Source organism: Toxorhynchites rutilus, chromosome 1, assembly GCF_029784135.1.
Source record: "Toxorhynchites rutilus septentrionalis strain SRP chromosome 1, ASM2978413v1, whole genome shotgun sequence".
Lineage (NCBI taxonomy): Eukaryota > Metazoa > Arthropoda > Insecta > Diptera > Culicidae > Toxorhynchites > Toxorhynchites rutilus.
In genome coordinates, this window is record NC_073744.1 from 187,018,247 (window position 1) to 187,042,850 (window position 24,604).

Here is a 24,604-nt window from a genome sequence, read left to right on the forward strand (position 1 = left end):
CATGCAACACGATTTACTACAGTACTGAATCGATTTAAATTATACGCTTATACGACACACAAACTGCATCAGCGTAATATACGCATATGATGCGGATTAAATATATTTTACGACAATATACATCATAAAATTGATGTTTATTATACCGAATTGCGACTTAATTTGATAATGGTATATAAAATCGAGTTTTTACATTTGATGCGATTTCAAATATACGCGATACATACTTTGATTGATATTATATGCGATTCTGATTTATTCGGATTTCTTGTAAGACTTGGCACGAGCAAAATTATACGATTTAATGTTTGCTGGGCGGGAAGTAATATACCTGATAGTATACTTGCTTTGCGGATCACAAGTCAAAACAATCTGCGTACGTGGGTTTTCGAGAGATATTATTTCTATGCAATTATGACTATTTGTCGAAAATATCGTCAAAAGAAGTAGGGGTTGTCTCAGTGTCACTTTTTTACTTTTGTTCTAAGTAATCAATGGAGACTTTTGTCTCGGGGTTATTCACTTTCTTTTTTTCAAACTTTTCCAAGCAGAAAAACCACAAGCATATAGAATCAATTCAAGAATAAAGCGACTTTCACCTTAAATTCTGGAGAACTTCCAGCGGTCTGAATACATATTGTTTCTAGAAGACATTAGTTCATTTGTAATCGAGAATTAGAATAAACATTGAATAAGCTATCAAACTTTGTTCAAAAGTAAGTTATGAATTTTAATTTCCATTGATGTGATTGTGAAGACATTTTCTCGTACCATGTGAAGACATTCGAAATAATCCCCTGGCATCCCTGCTGGGAACAATACTACTGGTAAAAGTGGTCGAAACGAGCAAAAAATACACACAAGACGTGACAACTGGCTTCTTACTCTTTCTCTTCGACCAAGTGCGAGCAACAGGGATGCCGAACCACTCAAGATGTCAAGTTTTCAAATGAGATAAAGTTTCGAAGACTATTTCTTCACGCCCCTAACATATGTTTTCGTATCACACATTTTATGAATTGGATACATTTGAATGATGTGAAGCAAAATTGTTGTATTTCACAACAACTTGTATTTTTCTGTGATGCATTATCATGAAAACTAGTGTGAGAGTACATACCATGAGTACATTATGTCGAAGTGTATTTTCAAATATTATTGGCAACCCTTTAGAATTGACCAATCAGCAGCTGTCCGAAAACTGGTCCGAAATCGACCCCCTATTGTCTGGTCTTGTCTTAGGTTTCGAAATGCGAAATGCCATCTCTGGCATCTCTGTTACGCAGGCACATAGAATCCGATTACTTTTCACCAAATGAATTTACAGTGTATAATCTTCCCGCTTTTCATAATTGTACAAAAATTTAGAACAGACACCACCAGTGCTGAAAGCAGAAACGAGCGCGAAATTGCTCATTTTGTGAATCCCATTACATCTGGTGTCTGATTGCTTGTTTTAATAATAATATAGTGTAACAGAAAATGTCCAAGCGAAAGCAACCCCTGTGGTTATGTGATTCTCCGATTCCGGCCGCCAAAAGAACCGTGTCCAACAACGAGAACAAACCAACCGAGCGCGACGATGTGAAACCGAAAAAGTTGAGTGAAAGCCTCCCGGGGGAAGAAAACACTCCCAGGCGACAGCTCCGTAGTAATTACAAAATACCCGACGAAATGCCCAAGCGGGAACCGCTGATTCGGCTGAACATTGATGATGTTCCCTTCATCGAGTACAAAGGAGCAATCAAATACTTCACCGAAATGCACGATATGGCATACCATTGCGACCAGTTGATTCAGTGGGTGGAACAGCAACCGGAGAAGGGCCAACCGAAGGTGCCAATCGGGTTCGATCTGGAATGGCCTTTCAGTTTCAAGACGGGAGCGGGAAAGACGGCGCTGATGCAGCTGTGTGCCACAACGGATGTTTGCTATTTGTTTCAAATCTCCTGCCTGAAAAAGCTGCCCGCGGCGATGCTGCGTCTGCTCAATCACCCCCGGGTGCAACTGCATGGGGTGAATGTGAAAAATGATTTCCGGAAGTTGGCGCGAGATTTCCCCGAGGCAAAGGTCGAGAACATGATTGAAAGCTGCATGGAATTGGGACAGTGGTACAATCGGATACACGGTTCCAGCGGGATCTGGAGCTTAGAGCGGTTGGTTTTGCAGGTTTGTCAGTTGAGAATCGACAAGAACAAGAAAGTGCGGATGAGCAAGTGGAATTTTTTGCCGCTGAGCGACGATCAGAAAATGTATGCCGCGGTGGATGTTTACGTGAGTAGTCGCTAGTAGTGATCCCCGATAATCGTTCGATTAATCAATTCATCGAATACTTCCTACAAAAATCGATAATTAATCGAACGAATACTGTGCAACCAATAATCGAAGCGAACGAATAATTTGAGTCGATTAATCGATCCAAATTCAGAAAAATTATAGGATACGACCGCATTGTTGACGTAGAACTACGCTGTTATTTTATATAAGTCGCTTGTTTATACCTTCGGATATTATTCTATAATGCTGTGAAATTTTCGAAACAACTGCTTAGTAGAATAATCTTTGAAATGGGTTTTCATTGTAGAATCAGTTGACGATAATTGATTGATGATTCATTCTTGTCCTCTCAATACAAAACACTAGCTGATCGTATGTCGCAATTTATTTCATGTCAATAAATTGAAAATTTACCTCGAACGCTATTCCGGTGGCCTTTTTTGCAATAGACATAGACTCGGCTACAGTCGACTATATACATGTTACACCAGCACCATTATTCCACATCTCATAACTACATCAATATATCTTTGGCACCGAATGGAAACAAAAACAATGACAACACTTGCAAGTATCAAATATCATGTTACATGTTATTTAGTATTGCCTCAAAGGAATCGCATCTCTAGGCATCGTTCGTACAACGTAAACCAAGCGCCAAACAAGCGTTTGCCATGGCATGCATACAGAACCATACTTCTCATCATTCTGCGCTATTCTGAAAAGAAACGCTTTTGTTAATATTACCGGCCTCGAAAAAAGTTGCATTACTTTCTCATGCTCGAGAGAAGCGCAGCTGTCACCCTTAGTGGAGGAATTTTTGCTACTGGTAAGCGAAACCTAATCACATACAAAACTCCAGAACGACATTTACTTTCTTGGTGACTAAACAAGCGAAATAAACTCTTTTTGTTAATATCAACAACCTCGAAAACAGTACCAATGTTTTATTATGATCAATATTAGCGCAAATGTAATCCTAGTTGAAGGCAGTTTTGCGACCGGCACGCGAACCTAAATAACTTATAACATTCCAGTAAGACATTCAAGATGCTTAGTATACCCGAAATATTTTTTTGGAGCATAACCTTAACGCCTGCTTCGCCATAACGTCACTTTAATGCATTGATGCATTCTCAAAGGCACCAAAAAAGCCGTTTACATTTTCGACCGACGTGCCGAAATCGCCTATTTTGCTGTTGTTCGATGCGGTGTCACATTCGCGAAGGCTCGGTTCAGTGCGAGCGCTTTTCACTACACCAACATCGCGTGCATCATTAGATGACGCTTGCTCGAAATTTCATTGCGTTGGTTTTTTGCAGGACTGGAACCTGCCTTCCTCTTCTTCTTGCACATCGCACACTACGCGAAACGTCCAATTTATGACGCGGGAAGAAAAACACGATACGAACAACGAATAACGAACAGAAAAAGCAAACGACGATATCCAAGTTGGATTACCACTGGCAGGGTCCAATCTTAGATCGAAGCGCAGCGAAAGCAAAGTGAACTGGATTGCTCAACAGTCCGATGCCGAATGAAAGTTTGCCTCAGCGAGATTCACTGTTTATACTCTAGGCAAATATTCCCCTTCATTCTTCTACTTTTCTTTTGTTCACGGCGACTACAAATCCTACGATTTCCCCTTCGTTGGTCGTCGATAAGTTGCTCGTTATTGACAGCTCTGTTCGGGAAAACACACAAATGGACAGAACAAATGTATGGAAAAATGGAAACGCCTAAAGTTTTGATGATTTTTCACCATTTACAAACCAGGGGATTCTAATGTATAGCATATTAAACAAATCTTAGGGAATTTCCGATTCGTTTAGTATGTAAATCGCTAAAATCCGTTCGCGGCAAAAATGACTATTAACGTTAACTTTATTTCATAAAAACGTGACCTGTTTTCTGATTTGGCACCCTTAATCGAAGACGTAGTTCTAAGTCAAAAAGAGGTTTTCTGATTATATTCAATTAACAATGTAGTGACTAATTTGACCTTCTAAACGGCTGATTTTGTCATTCCAACTTTAGGGGGGTAAGGGGTATGAAGATGTCCACGTTTGTCCACGAAGAAGGAGGAGGGGATATAGACTATCCACGTAAACACGAAGAATGATTTTGTATTCTGGTTTCGCCGGTGAGTTGCGTGAGCTCGTGGGTCATCCTTCGCCTCCATACGCCGTCCTCCTGCACAACATCGAAGATGGTTCTTAACATCCGCCGTTCAAAGACTCCGAGTGCTCGCAGATCCTCTTCGAGTATTGTCCAAGTTTCATGCCCGTAGAGGACAACCGGTCTTATGAGCGTTTTGTACAGGGAACGTTTCGCACGACTGCTAAGTCTGTTTGACCTTAAGTGTTTGTGGAGACCATAGTAGGTACGACTCCCATTGATAATGCGCCTCCGGATCTCGCGGCTGGTATCATTGTCAGACGTTACCATGGAGCCAAGGTAGACAAACTGGTCCACTACCTCGAACTCATCGCCGTCGATACTACTACGATACGTACTACGTCGATACTTACTACTACTTAATCGGGTCCTGTCGTGGTCGGATCCGAAAGCCAGCATGTATTTGGTTTTAGACACATTGATTTTTAGTCCAAATCTCTCTGCTTCGTGCTTAAGTCTGGTGTAATGTTCAGCTCCCATCTCAAATGTTCTGCCGACAATGTCTACGCCATCAGCGAAGCAGATGAATTGACTGGATCTATTGAAAATCGTACCACGCAAGATAAACGCCGCTCGCCTCAAAACGCTCTCTAGCGCAATGTTCAATAGCAGGCAAGAGAGACCATCACCTAGTCGAAGCCCCCTGCGGGACTCGAATGAATCAGATAATCCACCCGATATTCGCACACAGCACTGTATTCCATCCATCGTAGTCTTAATCAGTCTTGTCAGTTTCACGGGGAAGCCATTTTCGTTCATGATTCTCCATAGTTCTTTTCGTGTTATTGAATCGTATGTGGCTTCAAAGTTGATGAATCGATGGTGCGTAGGGACTCTGTACTCACGGCATTAATGGAGGATCTGCCGCCAAGTGAATAATTGGTCAGTAGTAGACCGACCTTCGATAAAGCCGGCCTGATAACCTCCCACGTATCCGTTTGTCAGTGGCGATAGACGACGGAAGATGATTTAGGAAAGCACTTTATAGGTGGCATTCAGGACGGTGATTGCACGAAAGTTTTCACAGTCTAGTTTGTCATCTTTCTTGAAGATAGGGCAAATAACCCCATCTTTCCACTCCTGCGGTAGCTGTTCTGTTTCCCAAGTTCTGACAATCAACCGATGCAGATAACTAACCAACTTTTCCGGGCCCATCTTGATAAGTTCCGCTCCGATGCCATCTTTGCCAGTTGATTAGTTGTTCTTAAGCTGTTTGATGGCATTCCTAACTTCACCTATCGTTGAGGGTGGTACATCTTCATTATTTACTGCACCAACGTAATCGCTTCCATCGTCATGTTGGTCCTCTGCCTGTACGCCATTCAGGTGTTCATCTAAGTGCTGCCTCCACCTTTCGGTCACATCACGTTCGTTCGTCAGTATACTCCCATCCTTATTCCGACAAATTTCTGCTCGTGGCACGAAGCCTTTTCGGGATGTATTGAGTTTTTGGTAGAACTTTCGCGTCTCATTAGAACGGTGCAGCTGCTCTAGTACTTTACACACCTCCTCTTCCTGGCGGGACTTCTTTTCCCGGAAGAGTTGGTTTTGCTGTCTCCGCTTCTGTCTATATCGTTCCACGTTCTGACGAGTAGCTAGAATCGGTATTAGCTCCCGCGCAGCGTTCTTCTCGTGTAACATTTGCTGACACTCATCATCGAACCACTCGTACCGTCGTCTTCGTTCCACGTGTCCTAGGATGTTCTCCGCTACGCTGTTCTAGGCTGTTTTAATCATGCTCCAACCGTCCTCAAGAGGAGCTTCGTTAATCTGGTCCTCTTCCTGCAGCGCAGCTTAAAGCGAATGTGTGTATTTTTTGGTGACATCTGCTTGTTTCAGTCTCCGTTGTGAACAACGGAGAGTTTTGGGCGCATCTTAACCATTACAAGGTAGTGGTCCGAATCGATGTTAGCGCCTCGATAGGTTCTGACGTCAGTTATCTATCTATCTATCTATATATATATATATATATATATATATATATATATATATATATATATATATATATATATATATATATATATATATATATATATATATATATATATATATATATATATATATATATATATATATATATATATATATATATATATATATTTTACCAATATATATAACTTACGTTTTTAAATTAAATGAGAGCGTTTTTAAAAAAGAACTACTCTTGTTCACTGTAAGATTAAGACTAACTTTATTGTCGCTTCCAGTTTACAGAACTTATGATTTATGCCTGGCCTGGTGCATGGCTGCTGTTGCCGTTTGGAATTGACGGTAACTGCTCCCTCATGAAGTTTGAAACGTCCCGGTTCGATTTTAGCGGATGTTGGTTTCTCTGAATTTTCCTCCTTCTCTGGTAATGTCCTGCGGGGTTCTGGGAATGGATGCTGGCTAATTTTAAATACGTTACTAGTGCGTTTGTTGATTTTCATTATGGTTATTACTATTCCAGAAATTATAATTATCGAAAATATTCCGATATTTGTTGAGATATGGATTGCAAATGATTCTTCTATTGAATCCATTCGTTCACGGTTGCGGATGTTTAATTCTTGTAGTTTTTCTATTGTTATATTCTCCTCGAGAGCGCCTTTTTCTATTTGTAGACCATCTAGCGATATTACCAGTGGTGTTTGTTTGTTGTGTCTTTCTTGATTGTCAAACTTTGTGCCATTGATGATTACTGCACAGTTTGAAAAGTATATTAGAAAACTACCTGATAGTGTTCTGTTTGTCAGTTTGCAATCCGTTTGTATGAATACTTTTTGAACGTCCTTCAGTACGATATGGAAATCAGTTAGCCGCTTGACGCCTGAATTTACATCGTGATCCACGAAGCTGCACTTTCCGGAAAATCCTCGTAGGATTTTGGAATAACATGCGTCGTTGGAAACGTCTATCGCACATGGTATTTTGTCCCACAGGTTGGCATCGCCCGTTGAGAAGATAAGTTGATTGGCTTCCTACTATTGCTGTCCTTGATGGTAGTTTTAGAGATGTTCCGTTGATTGGTAATGGTTCCAGCAGCAACTCGTTAAATACTTCCGTTTTAACAAATGGCACTAAGATAACAAAATATAATTTGCTGTTCTTAAAGACTATTTTTATACTTATAAATTCATAAGCCTGTTCTGAATTAAGCAATGTAATGTTCTGTTTTTCTAACTGATGCACTATGACTTTTAATTCCTCCGGTTCTAGGAAGTTCCTCGAAATCACATTTACGCGAGCTAATTGAATGGTTTCGAATACGGTGTCTAGGTGGTTTCGTATTTGGTCTAGGTGAAATGAAACTCTGATTACTTTGCTGAGGGCCGTGAAATTTTGGTTTACATTGTTGGGATCTAATATAGCTTGTCTATTTGAAATAATTTGTTTTACCAACTTACTTTGTTGGTCATTAATGGATTGGATTATTTTATTTATTCTGTTTTGTAGTTTTTCATTGATTGTTGCTTGTAAATTGTTTTCATTAATTAACTGTCGATTTCCTGCCTTGAGATGTTCAATTTCCGTGTTAATTCTGTCTAAATCTTCTTGGTCTAGGTTTCCTGTAATTAATTTTATTGTAGACCCTAAAAAATTGAAGGCTCCTCTTCTGTGTCTCTCCTTAGGGGAAAGGATTCTGTATAAGTTTGTAATTTCATGCATTTTACTACGCAACATTCTTGTGATTTCTCTGATGTTAGGAAAGGTTTCTAATCCGGTAATTATGGTGTTAAGTTGGTTAAGTATAGGTTGGTATAGGTCGAGGTCTACTTCGTGATAAACGTGAATATGTCCGTTTTTGATGAATGTTGAATCCATTCGTATGGTCAATAGTCCGGGGTTTGTTGAAATGTCTTGAATTTGAATGATTTGTCCAAAATAAAGTTGCATTTGGAGAACAAGAAGGATCAACAGACAAAGTGCCATCTGAAAGAAAAAATATTATTAGTTATTATTTATTCTTTTTATATTATTTTTGTGTAATCTACGATTCGAGTCGTCAATAAAGCTTTTCAATCTGTCTTCGACAACTTGAACCGTTGAATATCGTTTTTTCGTTTTATTCCGAATTCCCTGCACTTTATGTAACACTTGCTGATCTGGGACCAATTTTGGTTCGTCTTCCAGATGCCGGTTGTGTTGTTTATGTGTGTTCCTTTGTGTTTTGGTCAGTGTTAATACGACTTCGTCATATAATTTATCTCTTTTTGCCAATATTTCTTCGGCGTCCAGAGGTCTTTCATCTTGGTCTTTGATACCTAAAAAGATTTCTCGGGGTTTCATGTTAGTTGCAGAATGTATAGTTTCATTATATAAAGTGCAAGAAATTCTGTATAATTCTTTGTTGGATAGTGATTCATACTTATGCCTATTACAACGATAAATCTCGGCGCGTGTACTGTGGAATCTTTCCACTATTCCGTTGGTCTCGCTATGATTTGTCGGTGTAAAATATATTTGTATGTCTAGATCATCGAGGAGTCCTCGAACCTCAATAGATCTCATGGATGGCTCGTTATCGCATACAATAAGTTGAGGTTTCCCATGAGTGCTAAAGAACTTCAGAAGGGCTCTTCTTATATCTTGTATTGTTCTGGACTTGATACTTACTAAAACTCCGAACCTAGAGAATTTATCTACAATGGATAAGAACATATCCGGTTGAGATATGAATATGTCCGCATGGATAATCTCTAGTGGCCGTTTTGGGATTGGGGTCTGTCCTAGTTTGATTTTGCAAGGTGCTCTATCATATTTGGCTTTATTGCATTGATCGCATAATCTTATGTACGTTCTGATTTTTCTTTTCATGCTAGGGAAATAGTATGTTCGAGAGATTTGCTGAAGATTTTCCTGAATACCTCTGTGGGCGAAATCGTGTTGTCCTCGTATGATTTCGTTCTGGCGTTCTTCGGTAGTGACGTCTTCTAAGGTGATTTGGGATATTCTCATTCTAAAAGTTTTATTTCGGCTAAAATAGTTTTTGTAGACTATTTGAAGAGAAGGTATGACGGTCTCTGGACAATTGATGCAATTTAATTTTTTTGGTTTTGTGTAATTACGTAGTATTCTTAGAAGGGTCGGAACTCCGAAATGTAATTTTGTTATCGTTTTTCTGAACACGCGTGGAAAAATCTCTTCGACTTCTTCACTGTCTGTCTGTCCAATTTTTAAAACTATTTGATTTGAAAATGCATTCAGTGGTTTTAATGTCATAGGTATGAATTCCGAGTCATCCGTGTCTGCCGAATGAACGGTTGCGTCATCGGTATCGTTTTCGTCTTCGTTATTATCTGTGTCTTCGTTGAGATTGATCTCTAGGGGAATCCGAGATAGGGAGTCGGCAACAGTGTTTTGTTTGCCTGGTCGGTATTTAATGTCATAGTCGTATTCTTCAAGATCTAATCTCCAGCGGATCAATTTACTGTTGGGGGTTTTCAAATTTGAACCGTAAGTCAAGGGCTGGTGGTCAGTGTATAGTGTGAATTTGTGGCCAAATAAATATGGTCGAAAGTATTTACAGCCCCACCAAATGGCTAGTAATTCCTTTTCGATCGTTGAGAGATTTTCTTCGGATTTGGTTAGAGTTCTCGAGGCGAACGCTACTGGTTTGTCTCGACCTATTATGCCTTGGGATAATACGGCTCCAATCGCGTGGTTAGAGGCGTCTGTGGTTAAGATGAAGTCTCGTGTAAAGTCGGGGTATTGCAGTATGTCGCTACTTGTTAATATATTTTTACATTTGTGAAAAGCTTCAATAAATTCCTTTGAATGATGGACTTCCTCACCTTTCCTCAAACAGTTTGTTTGGGGCTTTGCGATTTTCGCAAAGTCTTTTATTGGGATTAGGCTTAACGCCCTCTGGAGTCACAATATGACCCAGGAAAGCAACTTCTTTTTTCAAGAATTCGCTTTTGTCCAACTGAAGTTTCATGTTAAATCTTTTAAGTCTATCGAAAATTTTACAAAGGCTTTCAATGTGTTCTTGAAGACTGGTGGAGAAAATTATAATGTCATCTGTTGCGCACAACTTCGATGTGACAACGCACCTATATCAAAACCCTATGTACCAACCGTAACGCACAGTGACGTAGCACAAGAATTAGAAAAGCTATTGTATGATAAAGGAAATCAGATAAAGGAAATTGAATAGCGCAAATTCAAAAAAGGCGCCAAAGAAAAGTCGCAGATAGAACAGAAGTGTCGTAGATAGAAGATAGAAGATATTGAAATAGAAATACGAAAATTGTGTTCAAAATAAGAGATATTAAGGTATTTCAGTGTACAGTACTAAAATATTTACATTCAAAAATACTTTCAATTCAGGCTTATCGAGGAGGGAAAAAGATATTGAAACGTATAACGAAATATCAGGAATTATCGAGAACCTACAAACGTAAGGATTGATTTATTTCGATAACTGTGAATTAATGTGAATATTTTGTAGGGAAATTTTAATACATTATCATCGCAATAAATATTAAAATTACGGAAAGCGTTTCGATTCGTTGCTGGAGCAACATCATCCATATACACAAGGCATATGGTGCCAATATAATCTCTAAGGACATTATCCATCACGCGTTGAAACGTGGATGGAGCATTCCGAAGCCCAAATGGCATCCTAAGGAATTCATAGTGCCCATGCTCCACGCTGAAGGCGGTTTTTGGTATGTCCCGATCTTGAATTTCAATTTGATGAAACCCACTAGCTAAGTCCAATGTAGAGAAATAGTGACAACGTCCCAGTTTGTCCAATATTTCATTCATATTGGGTATAGGGTACTTATCTTCGATAGTCTTTTGGTTCAATTTTCTATAGTCTATCACTAGACGCCATTTTCGCTTCCCTGATGCGTCCTCTTTCTTGGGGACAATCCACACCGGGGAAGACCAAGGGCTGCTCGAGTGACGAATAATACCCTGATCGAGCATTTTGCTTATTTGCTGTTGCACTTCAGCTTTATGGCAATAAGGGTATCTATAGGATTTCGAGTGTACCGGTATTTCATCTTTGGTGTTAATTTCGTGCTTAATAGCACTTGTGAAGGTCAAGTTTAGTCCTTCTTGATGAAATATATCGCTGTATTTCTTTATTATTTTGAACAGATTTTGGCGTTCTTCTGAGTTTAGGTGGTCTGAGCGGATTTGTTTCAGCAGTTCTTGAGGGTTATTATTCATTGAATCAGGAGGTGAGACTTCGTCAAAATTGTTTAATTCGGAAAAAATAGGTCTGTTTGAATTAACTTTCACCGGACAATGGCTAGTATTTCTAATCATGACAGTAGCTTTATTATCGGTTGATCGATAGAGTCCTGGAAGGATATTCACGTCGTTTGTTAAGGAGTAAAGTTCTGAAATATAGAAGTCACCGTTCTGTATGTCTATTGGAAGTTTTATAGGAACCTCTTCATTTGCATTCAAGTTGATGTCGTAGGAATTAGGATATTTCCTACTCATCTGGATGGTATAGTCCGGAAATTTAAGTGTGTTAGAAGAAGTAATTATGTCGGCTTCAAGTTCAGTCAATGTTTGATAGCCAATAAGTCCGTCAAAGTAGGGATGAAATTTGAACAAAAAGAATGTGATGGGAGGTTTTCCATCGAAGGGAGAAAATTCAACGGATTCGCTAATGAAATGGGTGCCGTTGATATTTCTGACGAAAGAATGATTTAGTTTGGAAATTTTTAGATTTGCAATTTTCGCGGGATTGATGTAATTTTTGTTAGCGCCACTGTCTATCAAAAATTTCATCTCTCCTATTTCCGTGTTTAATTTTACATATGGGATACAATTTGTTATCTCCCGTTTGAACTGTCTGAACCCGGTTGAAAATTTAAATCATCTACATTTCCTTCTGTGTTCTCAGATGTCTCATTGGTTTCGATGTTTCCTCCAAATATGTTTGGATCATTTTCTGAATAGATGTTGTTATGGGGGTCATAGTCTGGGTAATTTCCCTCAACCTTCGCTAAGGCATAATTGTCGTTTTCAGCATGTCCATAATCGGGCAAATATGTCTCTTCACAATGTTCGAAATGATAGTTGGGACTTGGGTGAAAAGGATTTAAATTCTGGCGTGGTTTAAAATGGTTATTATTGTTTCTATTCATGTAATTTACGTTCCTACTTCGGATCGAGTGATCCACCTCCATAGGGACTGGTTTGGGAAAATTATTTTGATGGTTTTGTTCAAACTGATGGCGGGGAAAATTAGGATTTGGTTGCTGGGTGAAATTATTTCTGAAAATTGGGGGTCTCTGAATAGGGTTTGGAGAGAAATTAGGTTGCCAATTAATTGGTTTGGGGTTCGGTGGAAAACGGGGTACGTTCACAGGACCATTATACGGTGCTGAGAATTTAAAAGGATTCACTGGCCGGGTAGGTATGTTAGGAGGAATAGGAGCTCTTGGATGATTAAATGGTTTCGGTGGTAGCATTGGTTTATATGATTTTACATAATTATAGTTTTGCTCCTCCATACAGAGTCGGAGAGCGTCTTTCATTGTAGTGGGGCATTGGGCTCTAATGATTGGTCCTAGCGGCTCTCTTAAGCCAGCGAGGAAAACTTTTAGCCCTATGTCCTGGAAAAATTCTTTCTTTGCTTGTTTCACTGCTGCATTTTGTTCTGTTATGCTCAGATTATTTGTGAGCAGTGAAACGATGTGCGATACCTTGGAGTAAAATTCTTCCACGCTTCCGATTTGGTTCAATTTGAAGCGGTCTCTGGTGAGGGAGACCTCGTCACGCATGTCGCTGTAATGTGTGATTAGGGTTTGTTTTATCTCGGCCCACGTTAAGTTGGTGCCGTATAGTTCGAGTACGTTGTCAGCGTCCCCAATTACTTTTGTGCGGATCGCTTGGATCCACACTCTATAGACGTTAGTATTCTGTGCCTCATTCAGCAGAGGGATTATATTATCAATCCCCTTTAAAAATGAGTTTAATTTTAACGGGTTTCCGTCGAAACACAGAAGATCCCGAATAATTTGGGGCGTCTGTAACGATTTTAGTATCGATTCCGTTCTTTGCTCCGGCACTTGAATCACCTGCACGGGGTTCGCTTGCCTGCTGGCAGCCAGTTGGGCGGCAAGTGATTGAGCATTTCGCTCACCTTGCGCTGCGATATATATATATATATATATATATATATATATATATATATATATATATATATATATATATATATATATATATATATTTATATAAATGGAATTCAGTCTGTTTGTCAGTCTGTCTGATTCTTATGGACTCGGAAACTACTGAACCGATCAACATGAAAATTGGTATGTAGGGGTTTTTGGGGCCGGGGAAGGTTTTCGTGATAGTTTGAGATCCCTCCCCCCTCTATAAGGGGTTTTTGGGTACGAGGAATGTTTCTATGATGGTTTGACACCCCTCCCTCTTGTGGAATGGAGAGGGGGTCTCATAAAAATATTACACACATTTCAACCAAACATGACAATTGAAAATTTTCGGAGAACTCTGAAGGGAAATGGGAAAACTCGAGAAATTCAATTCACATATGTTCTACAATTACATAGTCTAAAGCGTTGTTAGTCCATTTGATGTTTGCGCCAACGAAATTAATTTTTGTTCGAAAGTAGAAATGGATTTTAATGTGAAAAAAGCACTCCTATATCTTCTTCTATCTATATAAATGGATCGTCGAATGTGTTGATAAGAGCAAAAGTCGAAGAAGGAATTATCCGATTTAGGGCAATCTTATATATATTTTCTGTATTTTCTGTATCAAACATTTATTCGATGTAAGGGAAAAACATGTTATTTGCAAGTGATTGAAAAATCTTGAACGAGAATTGTATCTGAAAATAAGCTGATATTATAATGACGAGTTTTGATAGAAGTCCTACGAAATTTATATTAAAAGTCAATTGTAAAGAGTCAATTAGAAGATGAATCAATGAACAGTTCTGCGATTGGACTGATGAACTTGCGCTTAGTAAGAAAACGTGAATGTTTGAAGGTATTGATAACAAAAAATAAATTTTGGGCGGGACGAAGTTTGCCGGGTCAGCTAGTCTCCGATAAAATGCCGACCGTATAGGGTGGAACGATCAAAAAGAGCTAAGACAAAATAACATTTAGAGTATGTTTATTCTTAATTTTAAAATTCATGTTTTCTTCATTTTTTCATCCGTAAGTTCCGCTTCAAGATGGTCCAGTAGTGTTCGATCAGGCGAAGCTTTGGGATGATGGACGGGTTCTTATCCTAGGCACGAGCTGGACATTGTTGGCCGCGTACCACTTCAGGGCCTTTTTGCCGTAGTTGCATGAGGCCAAATCCAGCCAAAACAGGGCCAAATGTGTTGGTAAGGGCAAAACCCGAGGAAGGAATGTTTCAATTTGAGTCATCTATATTTCGTTGTATTTGTCTCTTCCCGTAGATCAATATAGCGGGGAGAAAAATCGGAAAATTGAATCCCCATATGTTCTACAATTAGCTAAGCGTTGTTAGTCCATTTGATGTTGGCACTAACGAAATTGATTTTTATTCCAAAGTGGAAAAAGATTTTTAGACGGAATAACGCATTCCTATATCTTCTATCTATATAAACAAAAATGGAAGGTCAAATGTGTTGGTGTGCCCAAATCCCGAGGAAGGAATGGTCCGATTTGAGCTGTCTTTATTTTGTAGTATTCTCTGTATCAAACATGTATTCCATGCAACGGAGAAACATGTTATTTCCAAATGCTTGAAGAATCTTGAACGAGAATTGTGTCTGAAAAAAAATTTATATCATAAGGACGAATTTTTGTAGAAGTACTAGATAATTTATAGTAAAAGGAAATTGTAAAGGGTCAAAGGGTAATCAATCAATGAAGAGTTCAGTGATTGGACTCACTAACGTTCATTTAGTAAGAAAACGTGGATGTTTGAAAGTATTCAAATAAAAAAAATCTATTTTGAGCGGGACGAAGTTCGTCGGGTCAGCTAGTCATAAATATAATTAATACCCAGAATGAAAACGATTCTGTTTCCAATATTTAAATTATTAAAATACTTTTGTCAATGAAACTGCACTAGAAGCAAACATGGCATAACCATTTTTCTATAAATTTAGGGATATTCATGATTTTCACACTAATCGCAAAGAATCGTGTAGTCCTATCACATAGAAAATCTTTTTAATACGAAAAGGTTACTCACTGTATTCCAGTTTCGATATTAACTAACATTGCTTTGGGAAGAGTTTATTGCATGATGCAAATCTTGTTTACATTTTTAAAGCTGATGAAGAGATGTTACCAAGCAGCAACCGCAGCAACAATAGTAACTAAAATATTTACAAATACAATTAATTATAACGACAAAAAATTCTAGAAAATTATAAAATATTGGACTAGTTGATGAAAGATTAATTTCAAAAACCGCTAGTTTGTACTAAATTGTTTAGCACAAAATAGGTAAACAATTGTCACTCAGTCACTCAATGTTTTTAATGTTTCGTAACAGTTTGTGCTGAACAGTGCATGCTCATTTTATCCTTTCTTCTGGTTGCAGATCGGGCAACAAATTTACCACAAGCTGAGAGAAAAGGAAGCAAAACTTGAGCAGGAACGTTTGGATCTGGCTCTGGAGCTGCCAACAACGTAAATAGAAGTAAGCGCGTGGCTCGTCACAACCAACGTAGTTCAAAAATGCCACGCGTTGTCCACGTACTGCGCGCAGGAAGGCTCGGTTACCAAAGCTCACTGAACCTACAGCAGATAGCTTCGAACAGCGTCCTAAACAGATCGGATGGCCCCGTCCGAAATATACTCATCCTGACGGAACACGATCCGGTTTACACCGTTGGCATTCGAACCAAGGCCTATGGGGCGGAGGAAGAGCAACGCCTGCGGGCGCTTGGCGCCGAATTCTATCGCACAAACCGCGGTGGACTGATAACCTTTCACGGACCCGGCCAGTTGGTAGCCTACCCGGTGTTGAATCTGAGAAACTTTCAACCCAGCGTTCGGTGGTATGTTTGTCAGATCGAAAGCACGATTATTGATTTGTGCAGCAAGATGGGCATTCGAGCGAACAGGACGCACGATACCGGCATTTGGGTGCAGGACAGGAAGATTTGTGCGATTGGAATTCATGCCAGCAGATACGTAACGACGCACGGACTGGCGCTGAACTGCAACACGGATCTGCGTTGGTTCGAGCATATCGTTCCCTGTGGAATCGAGGGAAAGGGTGTCACTTCGCTGAGTGGCGAGCTCAAGCGAGAAGTTGATGTAGAAGATGTGATACCTCAGTTTCTGGGGAGCTTTCGGGAAACATTGGAGTGTGATCTGGTGGAAATGGACGAGGCCGAACGTGGTGAGGTTTTGAAACGGATTGGTCAGTGATTGAGGCATTCTTTTCTGTTGTGTTCTACTGTTGAAAACATCACCGATTTTGTGTACAGCCTCCCGAGGCGTAGTTGTATATATTAATAATAACTAGCTTGAGGTTTCATCCCAAAAAGCAATATATGAAAATCTTTTCTTTTCTCCAGAGAAATAGAGAAACACCTCAAACTTAAAAATTGTCTATTATGGCTTCCAAACATCCTCCACCGAGCGGAAAAAAGACTCATCGCAGAACAGTCGCAAAATATTGCACACATTCGCCGATATGTTCGCAACCATGACCGTGTTCTCGAACAAATTGATTGCGGCACGAGTTTTCACGTGCATTTCGGCATACCTTTTATTGGTGAGCGTCTGGCTCAAATCGGCCACGGCTTGCACGTATTCCTTGCACCGATTGGACGCATCGATCGAGATCGGTCCTTCGGTGGCTTCGCACACATCGGCTGAATCCTCGCCAAATAGAAGGAACACCACACAGGAGAGACACTTGGCCACCACCTTCAATCGAACGCTGGTTCCGTCCTTCCGAATACCGATCGCTCCCAGGAGGCCCTCACCCCAGCCTTCGGTGTCCCGGGAACTGTTCTGCAGGTAACGTGCCAACGTTAGCAGATGGTTCTGACCGTCGGAAGATGCAATCAGGATTTTAACACCGACCACCACCATGAGGCCCCACAACATGATCTGCTTGGCCTCGCTTTGGTCGCTGTAATTAGATCAAACTATCAAATCACTCCAAAACATATGAAACAAACAAAAGCAAACCTCATTTTGAGTCCCTCCAGCGTTTTGAACAGTTTCTGCAACACCAGAATCTTTTCCCCGGGGCTGTGCGCTTCCTGCAGTCGCTGCAACACAAGCAAATGGTACACTAGCAGGAATCGGTTCTTCACCAGTGCCTCTTCGTTGAAACCCTTGATCGTTCCGGGACCTATTTTTCGTAACGATTCCGCCCACGTGGCATCTAGTATTACCTGACCCGCGTTCGAGGTTCGATCGCGAGCGCATTTACTGAAGTAATGGAACAGCATCTCCTCCACCAGCCAGTAGAGATTGTGCGTAAAGCTTTTGCACATCCCGATGGAGCACAGTGTCGAGGGGATTATGTAACTGTCGCTGGTGCGGCAGTTTTCCGTCCACAGAATGATCGCTTCGATGAATAATCTGGAAAAAAAACAGTGCATGCGTCAATTGTGTACTCGGTGACTCCATGAAAAAAGGTCTACCAAAAAAAATGCCCGTATTTATCGAAAAAATATATTTTTATTTTTTTGACGTGGGACTACGTCTAACCGGAGTATATGGGGGGTGAAATGGAAACCTAAACACAGAACATGCAGGAAAAAATGAAAGATTCCGAATGCTTATAACTCGAACGTTCCTTAATAGATCGGACAGATATTTGCATTAATTGATAGGAAATATTTCTACGCGTCTTTCACAATCAGTAAAATTTTATTTTCCATTAGATAAACAGTTGAATAACTGCAAAATGTCAAGCTTTATCTTAACGCCCTCACTGCTAAGTTTTGATTGGCCCGATTTGCGGTTTCCCCAACACAGACTTCAAAATTAATGTACCTGTGGGAATCCGCTTCGCAAATATACATGCAAGTAGGAGGTATTTTTGTTCTCATTGAGCCGTGTTTCCCTAACACGGACTTCAAAATCAATGTGCCTGGGAAATATAAAAAGAATAAGTTCTGAGACGAATGAATCGTTAGATTTAAAGTCTCCGTAAACAAGGGAAAAGAAGAAGTAGTTGCATCGAGAGTAATAGATGTATACATTGTCCGTTCTGTGGATTAAATTTTGAGTGTCAATAACAATACGATAATCAGTCAGCTAACAACCAGTTGCCGGCGGTGGCGATGGTGTCCATCATCATCAGCATCGAGATATTTCCACCGAATGAAAAGTGGAGGCAAGAAGTGAGAAGGTCCCACGTCTCTCCGGTTATGTCCACGACATTACCCACCCGTCTTTTTTTCTAAATGTAGAACTATGCAAATGTTCTTTCTCAAAAAGGTATGAAAACCCTATAGTTATTTCAAGAAATTGTACAATATAAATAATTATATAACAATTCATAGTACAATAATATTTAAAGCTTCTTCTTGTGGATTTTTTGATAGAGATAACCACCTCCTTGAAGATTGCGTGCGATTGCGTACATCTGAGTATTTTTAAGTTCTGATGGCAATAGTTGGAGAAAAATGAAAAAGTTAAAAACCATAGATTATTGGTAAATAATAATATTTTTCATAACACAAAAGAAAGAAGATGGAGATGTAAACGATAATTGAAAATAACAGAAAAAATACAAAAATATACTCATACTTGAAAGTGTATGGACTTGAGGAAAAATATATCAACGAAATAGCATCGAGATTACGTGTAGCCAGAACGTCGCGGATCGAAGCATTGGGTGGCATTCCCTTTTTGCGAAAATTTTCTATTAAAGATAACCTGTTATTTTGAAATTCAGAGCAACACCACACAATGTGATCAATATCGTGATAACCTATACCACAAATACATAGGTTATTATCACTTATATTAATTCGAAAAAGATGTGCATTCGAGGAATAATGATTAGACATGAGTCTGCACACTACCCGTATGAAATCACGAGAATAATTATATCCTTTGAACCATGATTTGAGGGAAACTTTAGGAATGATAGAATACAGTCACCGACCTTTATCACTGCCATTCCAAGATTCAAACAGATTGCAAAAGTGATATTAAATGATCTACTCATCAAAACACTTAAAAGCTGTTGGATTCCAGACAAGAAACACGAAGAATATCTAGACCTTACCGAACGAAGTGCCTCTAAAGAGCTGAGACTATCAGAAAAAATGTTCGGGTGACAAGGACTGAATATGTTGTAAAGCAGTGTATATTGCAGCCAATTCCGCAACAAACACTTAACAGGGTAAACTAAGCTTACGGAATGTGGAGAAGTTAATAATCAATACCCCAAAGCCTGTGGAACCATTAAGACTAGATCCATCAGTAAAAAAAGTTTTGGTTAAGTCAATATTTTTATATCTTGACAAGAATATTGCAGGCATAACTATTTGACGGAGATCACCTGAAATACCACTCGCATAAACTTTCATTGACAAGTTAATAGAAGGATTGAACAAAATTGAAGGAATGGACCGGAAACCAGATAAAGCAGATGGGCTTTCCAGGGTCAGAAATTCGTCATATAGCAACATTCTCTTAGATTGAGTGCCTAAGGTTAGCATTTTTTCAAAGTTTGCTATCACAATCGGATTGAGTGTTTCACAACGTATCAAAAAACGGAATGATAACTCGAAAAAGCGCACAGAAAGAGGAAGGATACCAGCTAAAAAAATTTCTAGGCTCATTGTATGTGTTGACTGCATACATCCTAGAGCAATACGCAAACAGCGATATTGAACTTTATTTGATATTAATATACAAAAATATTATAACATCATCAATTTCAGACAAAAACTTAGTTTTCTGAACTACAAACGAATTTTACGTTTAATACAACTCATCAGTTTTTGCACAGTTCTTCGGTACATTTTTCTGAAGTGGTTTTCCTATGCTCTTCAAATGTTCCATGTTATGAGCAGCTTAGTCATCCTTGCGGAAGATTCCTTTAACAATCGCCCAATAACGCTCAATTGGGCGCAGCAGTGGACAGTAAGGTGAAATGATGGAAGAGATTAGGAGCCCCTTCACCTTTTTGAGTCAAATCAAAATGGAACTTTTACATCTAAATGGGCACCACATTTTTCGTGCGAAATACGACGACATTCAACATCTGATGAAATATATACCTCCTATAAACCATGAATTCTTCGTGAAGTTGGTTCCCGATTATCAAAACAATTCTGATATTGATAAATTAATTTATTTAGTTCCTTTGTCTTCGAAAAAAATCGTACAGACTGTTATTGATTTAAATTCCTTATCCAATTTTTGAAAACGTCTTTGCTTATATTATAGTCTAAATAGTCGGAGACATCGTTGAATGTTCGTAAACTCGCACTGAGTGGGTTGTTGTGCCCGTACTTCGTCCTGTGGAGGGGGATATTGATCGCATTATGATTGCGAAGCAAACGAGATGGAGCGTTCAAGTTAACTTGCTGGGGCAGAGCGGAACAATCAGTTCTGTTTGTCATTATGTCGAATATGAACATCCGTTGCAATTTTAATCGTCTGGACGAAAGGCTTTCAAGGTCAATCAGGAGATACCGTGATCTGTAGGGTTGGTAGGTAGGTTAGCTGGGTCCAGCCATGGCAACTGTCGAAGGGCGAAGCGAATACAGTGCATTTGGATCCGCTCAATTTTGACGATCTGGGCCATGTGATACGGTGCCCAAACTGTAGTTGCATATTATAAAATGCTGCGGACAAGAGCACAAAATAATGATTTCAATGCGTAAACGTCAGTGATGAACGATGCGTGCCGACGAATAAATCCTAGGACAAAATATGCCTTGGAAACTATAGTTGTAACATGTTCGTTGAACCGCAATTTGGAATCGAGGATTACTCCAAGATCGCGGATGGCATTTACGCGTTCAAGAGTTGTCGTTCCGATCTTATAAGCGTGTCCCAGACTAGCGTGACTCCGAGTAAACGAGATCACATTACATTCGCTGATGTTCAAGCACATTCCATTCTCTTCACACCATTTGAGTAGCTCGTCGATATCATCTTGCATGGCAATACAGTCCAGATCTGATGCAATGACCCAGAAGATTTTCAGGACATCACTTCTTCTTCTTCAATGGCACTAACGTTCCTAGAGGAACTTCGCCGTCTCAACGTAGTATTACTTGCGTCATTTTTATTAGTACTTAGTTGAGATTTCTATGCCAAATAACACGCCTTGAATGCATTCTGAGTGGCAAGCTCTAGAATACGCGTGATCACAGTGCATGTCGGAGGAAATTTCTTTGACGAAAAATTCCCCTGACCAGAACGGGAATCGAACCCGAACACCCGGCATGTTAGTTATGACGCTAACCACTCGGCCACGGGAGCACAAAGTTCAGGACATCAGCAAATAATAATTTATCTGTTGACAATCGATGATCTAGGTCGTGAAAACTAGGGGTCCAAGCACGCTTCCTTGTGGAAATCCGGAAGGGATATCGAAAATAGTAGAGCAATCTGGACATAACCTTTGCGGTCCAATAAGTAGGATTTCAGCTAACTGGTTATCCAATCCGGGAATCTTATGTGCTTCAGTTTAGCTATGGCAAAAATGTGAGGTACCGTGTCAAAAGCCTTTAAGAAGTCCACATAGACTGAATCTACCTGGCGCCGATTCTCCATCGCATGGAATAATTTGTTCACGTAGCACATCAGATTTGTAGTTGTCGACCGGCGTTCAACGAAACCATGCTGATTTTCGGACACAATCGGTTTAGCGGCATTGTATAGGAAGTGGTGAACAAGTGTTTCAAGCACTTTGCCTAAGCAGCAGAGTATGGAAATACCTCGGTAGTTCACTACACGATCGAGCCTGCCGGCTTTGTGGATGGGTACCATTCTGGCAGTTCTCCACATGGTTGGAAAGACACCATCCGAGATAGAACGATTAAAAATCCGTGTTATTGGCACCACCAACTCACGCCTACACTGCCCATGTTTGTATAGGAGACGTAAACGACAAAATGAACAAAATAGACTTTTCGCTGTTTCGAATTCTACACAATGTAAAACGTTTACTCAACATGCAAACAAACATTTTTTGTTCGAAAAAAATTGAGCAATTTTGAAAAAACCTTTCCGAAAAATCACTATTTATCCGCATAACAGACGTAGTTCCATACAGCTTTCATACATTGTTCGAAAACCAACAATTGTCAGTATAATGTGCTGTAAGCTAAATCTACATTTGAATCACATTCCTTGTTGAGTCATGTCTGTCACGATAATGTCTTATTAATTTGTTTTTCCCTAATAGATGAATATAAGAAACCATTGAAACGCTGCTCATATAATTACTTCTTTTTCTGTACACAATGAACAAAGAGAAGCAATTGTGTTTTTTAATGTTATAATTACCTAAATTTCTGCATTTGAATCTTCAAGTAGATAATGAAACAATCAGATCAGTAGTGAAATTAAAATAATATTGGTTCTTAGCATTATAACTCCACGGATGCAACATTGAATACTAAGCCACATACTAAGCATTTACTCATATCGTTGGAGTAAGTCACTCCACCATCTTTATGCGATTGATAGTGATATCGGTAAATCATGTTGCTAAAATTACCAACATTACAGATTGCCTTTACAAATTCGATTAATTGAAAAAACACGAATCTACTGTTCTTATCATATCCCAGAGTATTCTTCAGGAAAAAAGTACTATCATAGATTCGCAACAAATCAAGAGGACCTTTTCCAGACAATTCACTAAATTTCTTCCAAACCTTTTTGATTTTATCCGATGACAACTGAACCTACCGACGGAGACGTTTTGGCTAGTATCGGAAATGTAAATACTAATGCTACAGACAGAGCAACCTGGTGATTACGTCTAGCTATGCGGACAAATGTTCATTGAAACGATTGATTGTCCGCATAAATAGACGCAAGCGTTTTCCAAATGGAAAAAAATATGTTATAATCCGCAAAATAACCTAGGCCCTCTTTTTGCCGATAATATCCTTCAACTGGACAGATCATTTCATCGGAAAGTAGCATGGTTATGCTTGTAGGCCAAAAAACAACAAAAATGCGTTTTCCCAACACTAATGGTGTTGTCGATTACGTCTCCTATGCAATCATGGGCAGTACAGGCCTTAATGATAGATGGAGGCAGCCCGTCTACACCAGCACCTTTGGAAGCATCGAGTTTATTGAGGGCTTGGAGGACCTCTGTATTCGAAAATTGTCTGGCAGGGAGATGAACATCGAACGAAGGCACGTGTTGAAAATTCTCTAAGAATGGTATTTGTGTAGACGTGCGAAACACACTTTTAAAGAATTTGGAAAATAAGTTTGCCGCTTCGCATGATGTGCTGGCTGTAGATCCGCAATACTCGACGTTGGATGGTATTCGGTTTTTGTTTTTTTGTACTCTGATGAAATCCCAAATTAACTTTGGATCTTGCTTCAGTCTGGTCTGTAGTCTATCAACGTATGCTTTGTAAGTTGAAGCTAAGAGTTCATTGTAGCTGCTTTCGTTACGACGCAGAATGCGCCTGTTTTCGTCAGTATTGTCGTTGAAAAAAATGTTGCGGGCTTTTCGAAGTCTATTTCATGATTGACGCAACTCATTGGTCCACCAAGGTTTCCTATGATGGATGTTGACTGGACGACGTCGGCGGGGAACTATTGCTTCGAAGATGGTATTCAGTGTCTCAGTGTCTTATATGGTTGTATGTTTCACATGAACTGCACTAATGTGACACGTGCCCTAATGAATTATTTTACAACTCATGGGAAGAACCTCTTCTGGATGTGCGATAAATGTGCAGATTTATTCAACAACTCGCATCTTCGAGCCATTACAAAAACTGTGGATGAAAAATCACCATTGACTTTGCTCTCCGAGTCCATCAACAGTCTGCAAGCGGAAATAAGGAAGATTTCTTCGAAGCCCGCCCTGACGTTGCAGCCCCCACAGTGCAATCGATGGCCGACGATTGTGAATCGATACGTACTACCAAACGACCTCGAGAATTGGAGTCAGTACGTCCATCGTCTGAGTGCCAATCTGGCTTGAAGCAGCTGAGCTCGAATATTATATCCGTACCTGTCAGCGAAAAACCGGCTAGCAAGT

The 24,604-nt window shown here is 39.6% G+C and overlaps 3 protein-coding genes across 4 annotated transcripts in view; 2 read left to right on the forward strand and 1 right to left on the reverse strand.

Moving 5' to 3' along the window:
• Positions 1 to 1,360: 1,360 nt before the first annotated feature.
• Positions 1,361 to 16,107, forward strand: LOC129774591 (3'-5' exonuclease). The gene is made up of 2 exons (XM_055778751.1): positions 1,361 to 2,274; positions 15,968 to 16,107. The coding sequence occupies exons 1-2, from the start codon at positions 1,483 to 1,485 to the stop codon at positions 16,058 to 16,060; spliced, it is 885 nt and encodes a 294-aa protein (XP_055634726.1). The 5' UTR covers positions 1,361 to 1,482; the 3' UTR covers positions 16,061 to 16,107.
• On the forward strand, positions 16,105 to 16,920 carry LOC129775189 (putative lipoyltransferase 2, mitochondrial). Its single transcript, XM_055780008.1, has one exon. The coding sequence runs from the start codon at positions 16,105 to 16,107 to the stop codon at positions 16,801 to 16,803; it is 699 nt and encodes a 232-aa protein (XP_055635983.1). The 3' UTR covers positions 16,804 to 16,920.
• LOC129773477 (ectopic P granules protein 5 homolog) overlaps positions 16,851 to 24,604 on the reverse strand; it is a 38,440-nt gene continuing 30,686 nt past the window's right edge. For both annotated transcript variants that reach the window (XM_055777340.1, XM_055777821.1), the window contains exons 10-11: positions 17,575 to 17,973; positions 16,851 to 17,515 (exon numbers count right to left, since the gene is read on the reverse strand). In XM_055777340.1, the coding sequence (XP_055633315.1) occupies positions 16,990 to 17,515; positions 17,575 to 17,973 (925 nt within the window). In that variant the 3' untranslated portion in view covers positions 16,851 to 16,989. The remainder of the gene's footprint in view (positions 17,516 to 17,574; positions 17,974 to 24,604) is intronic.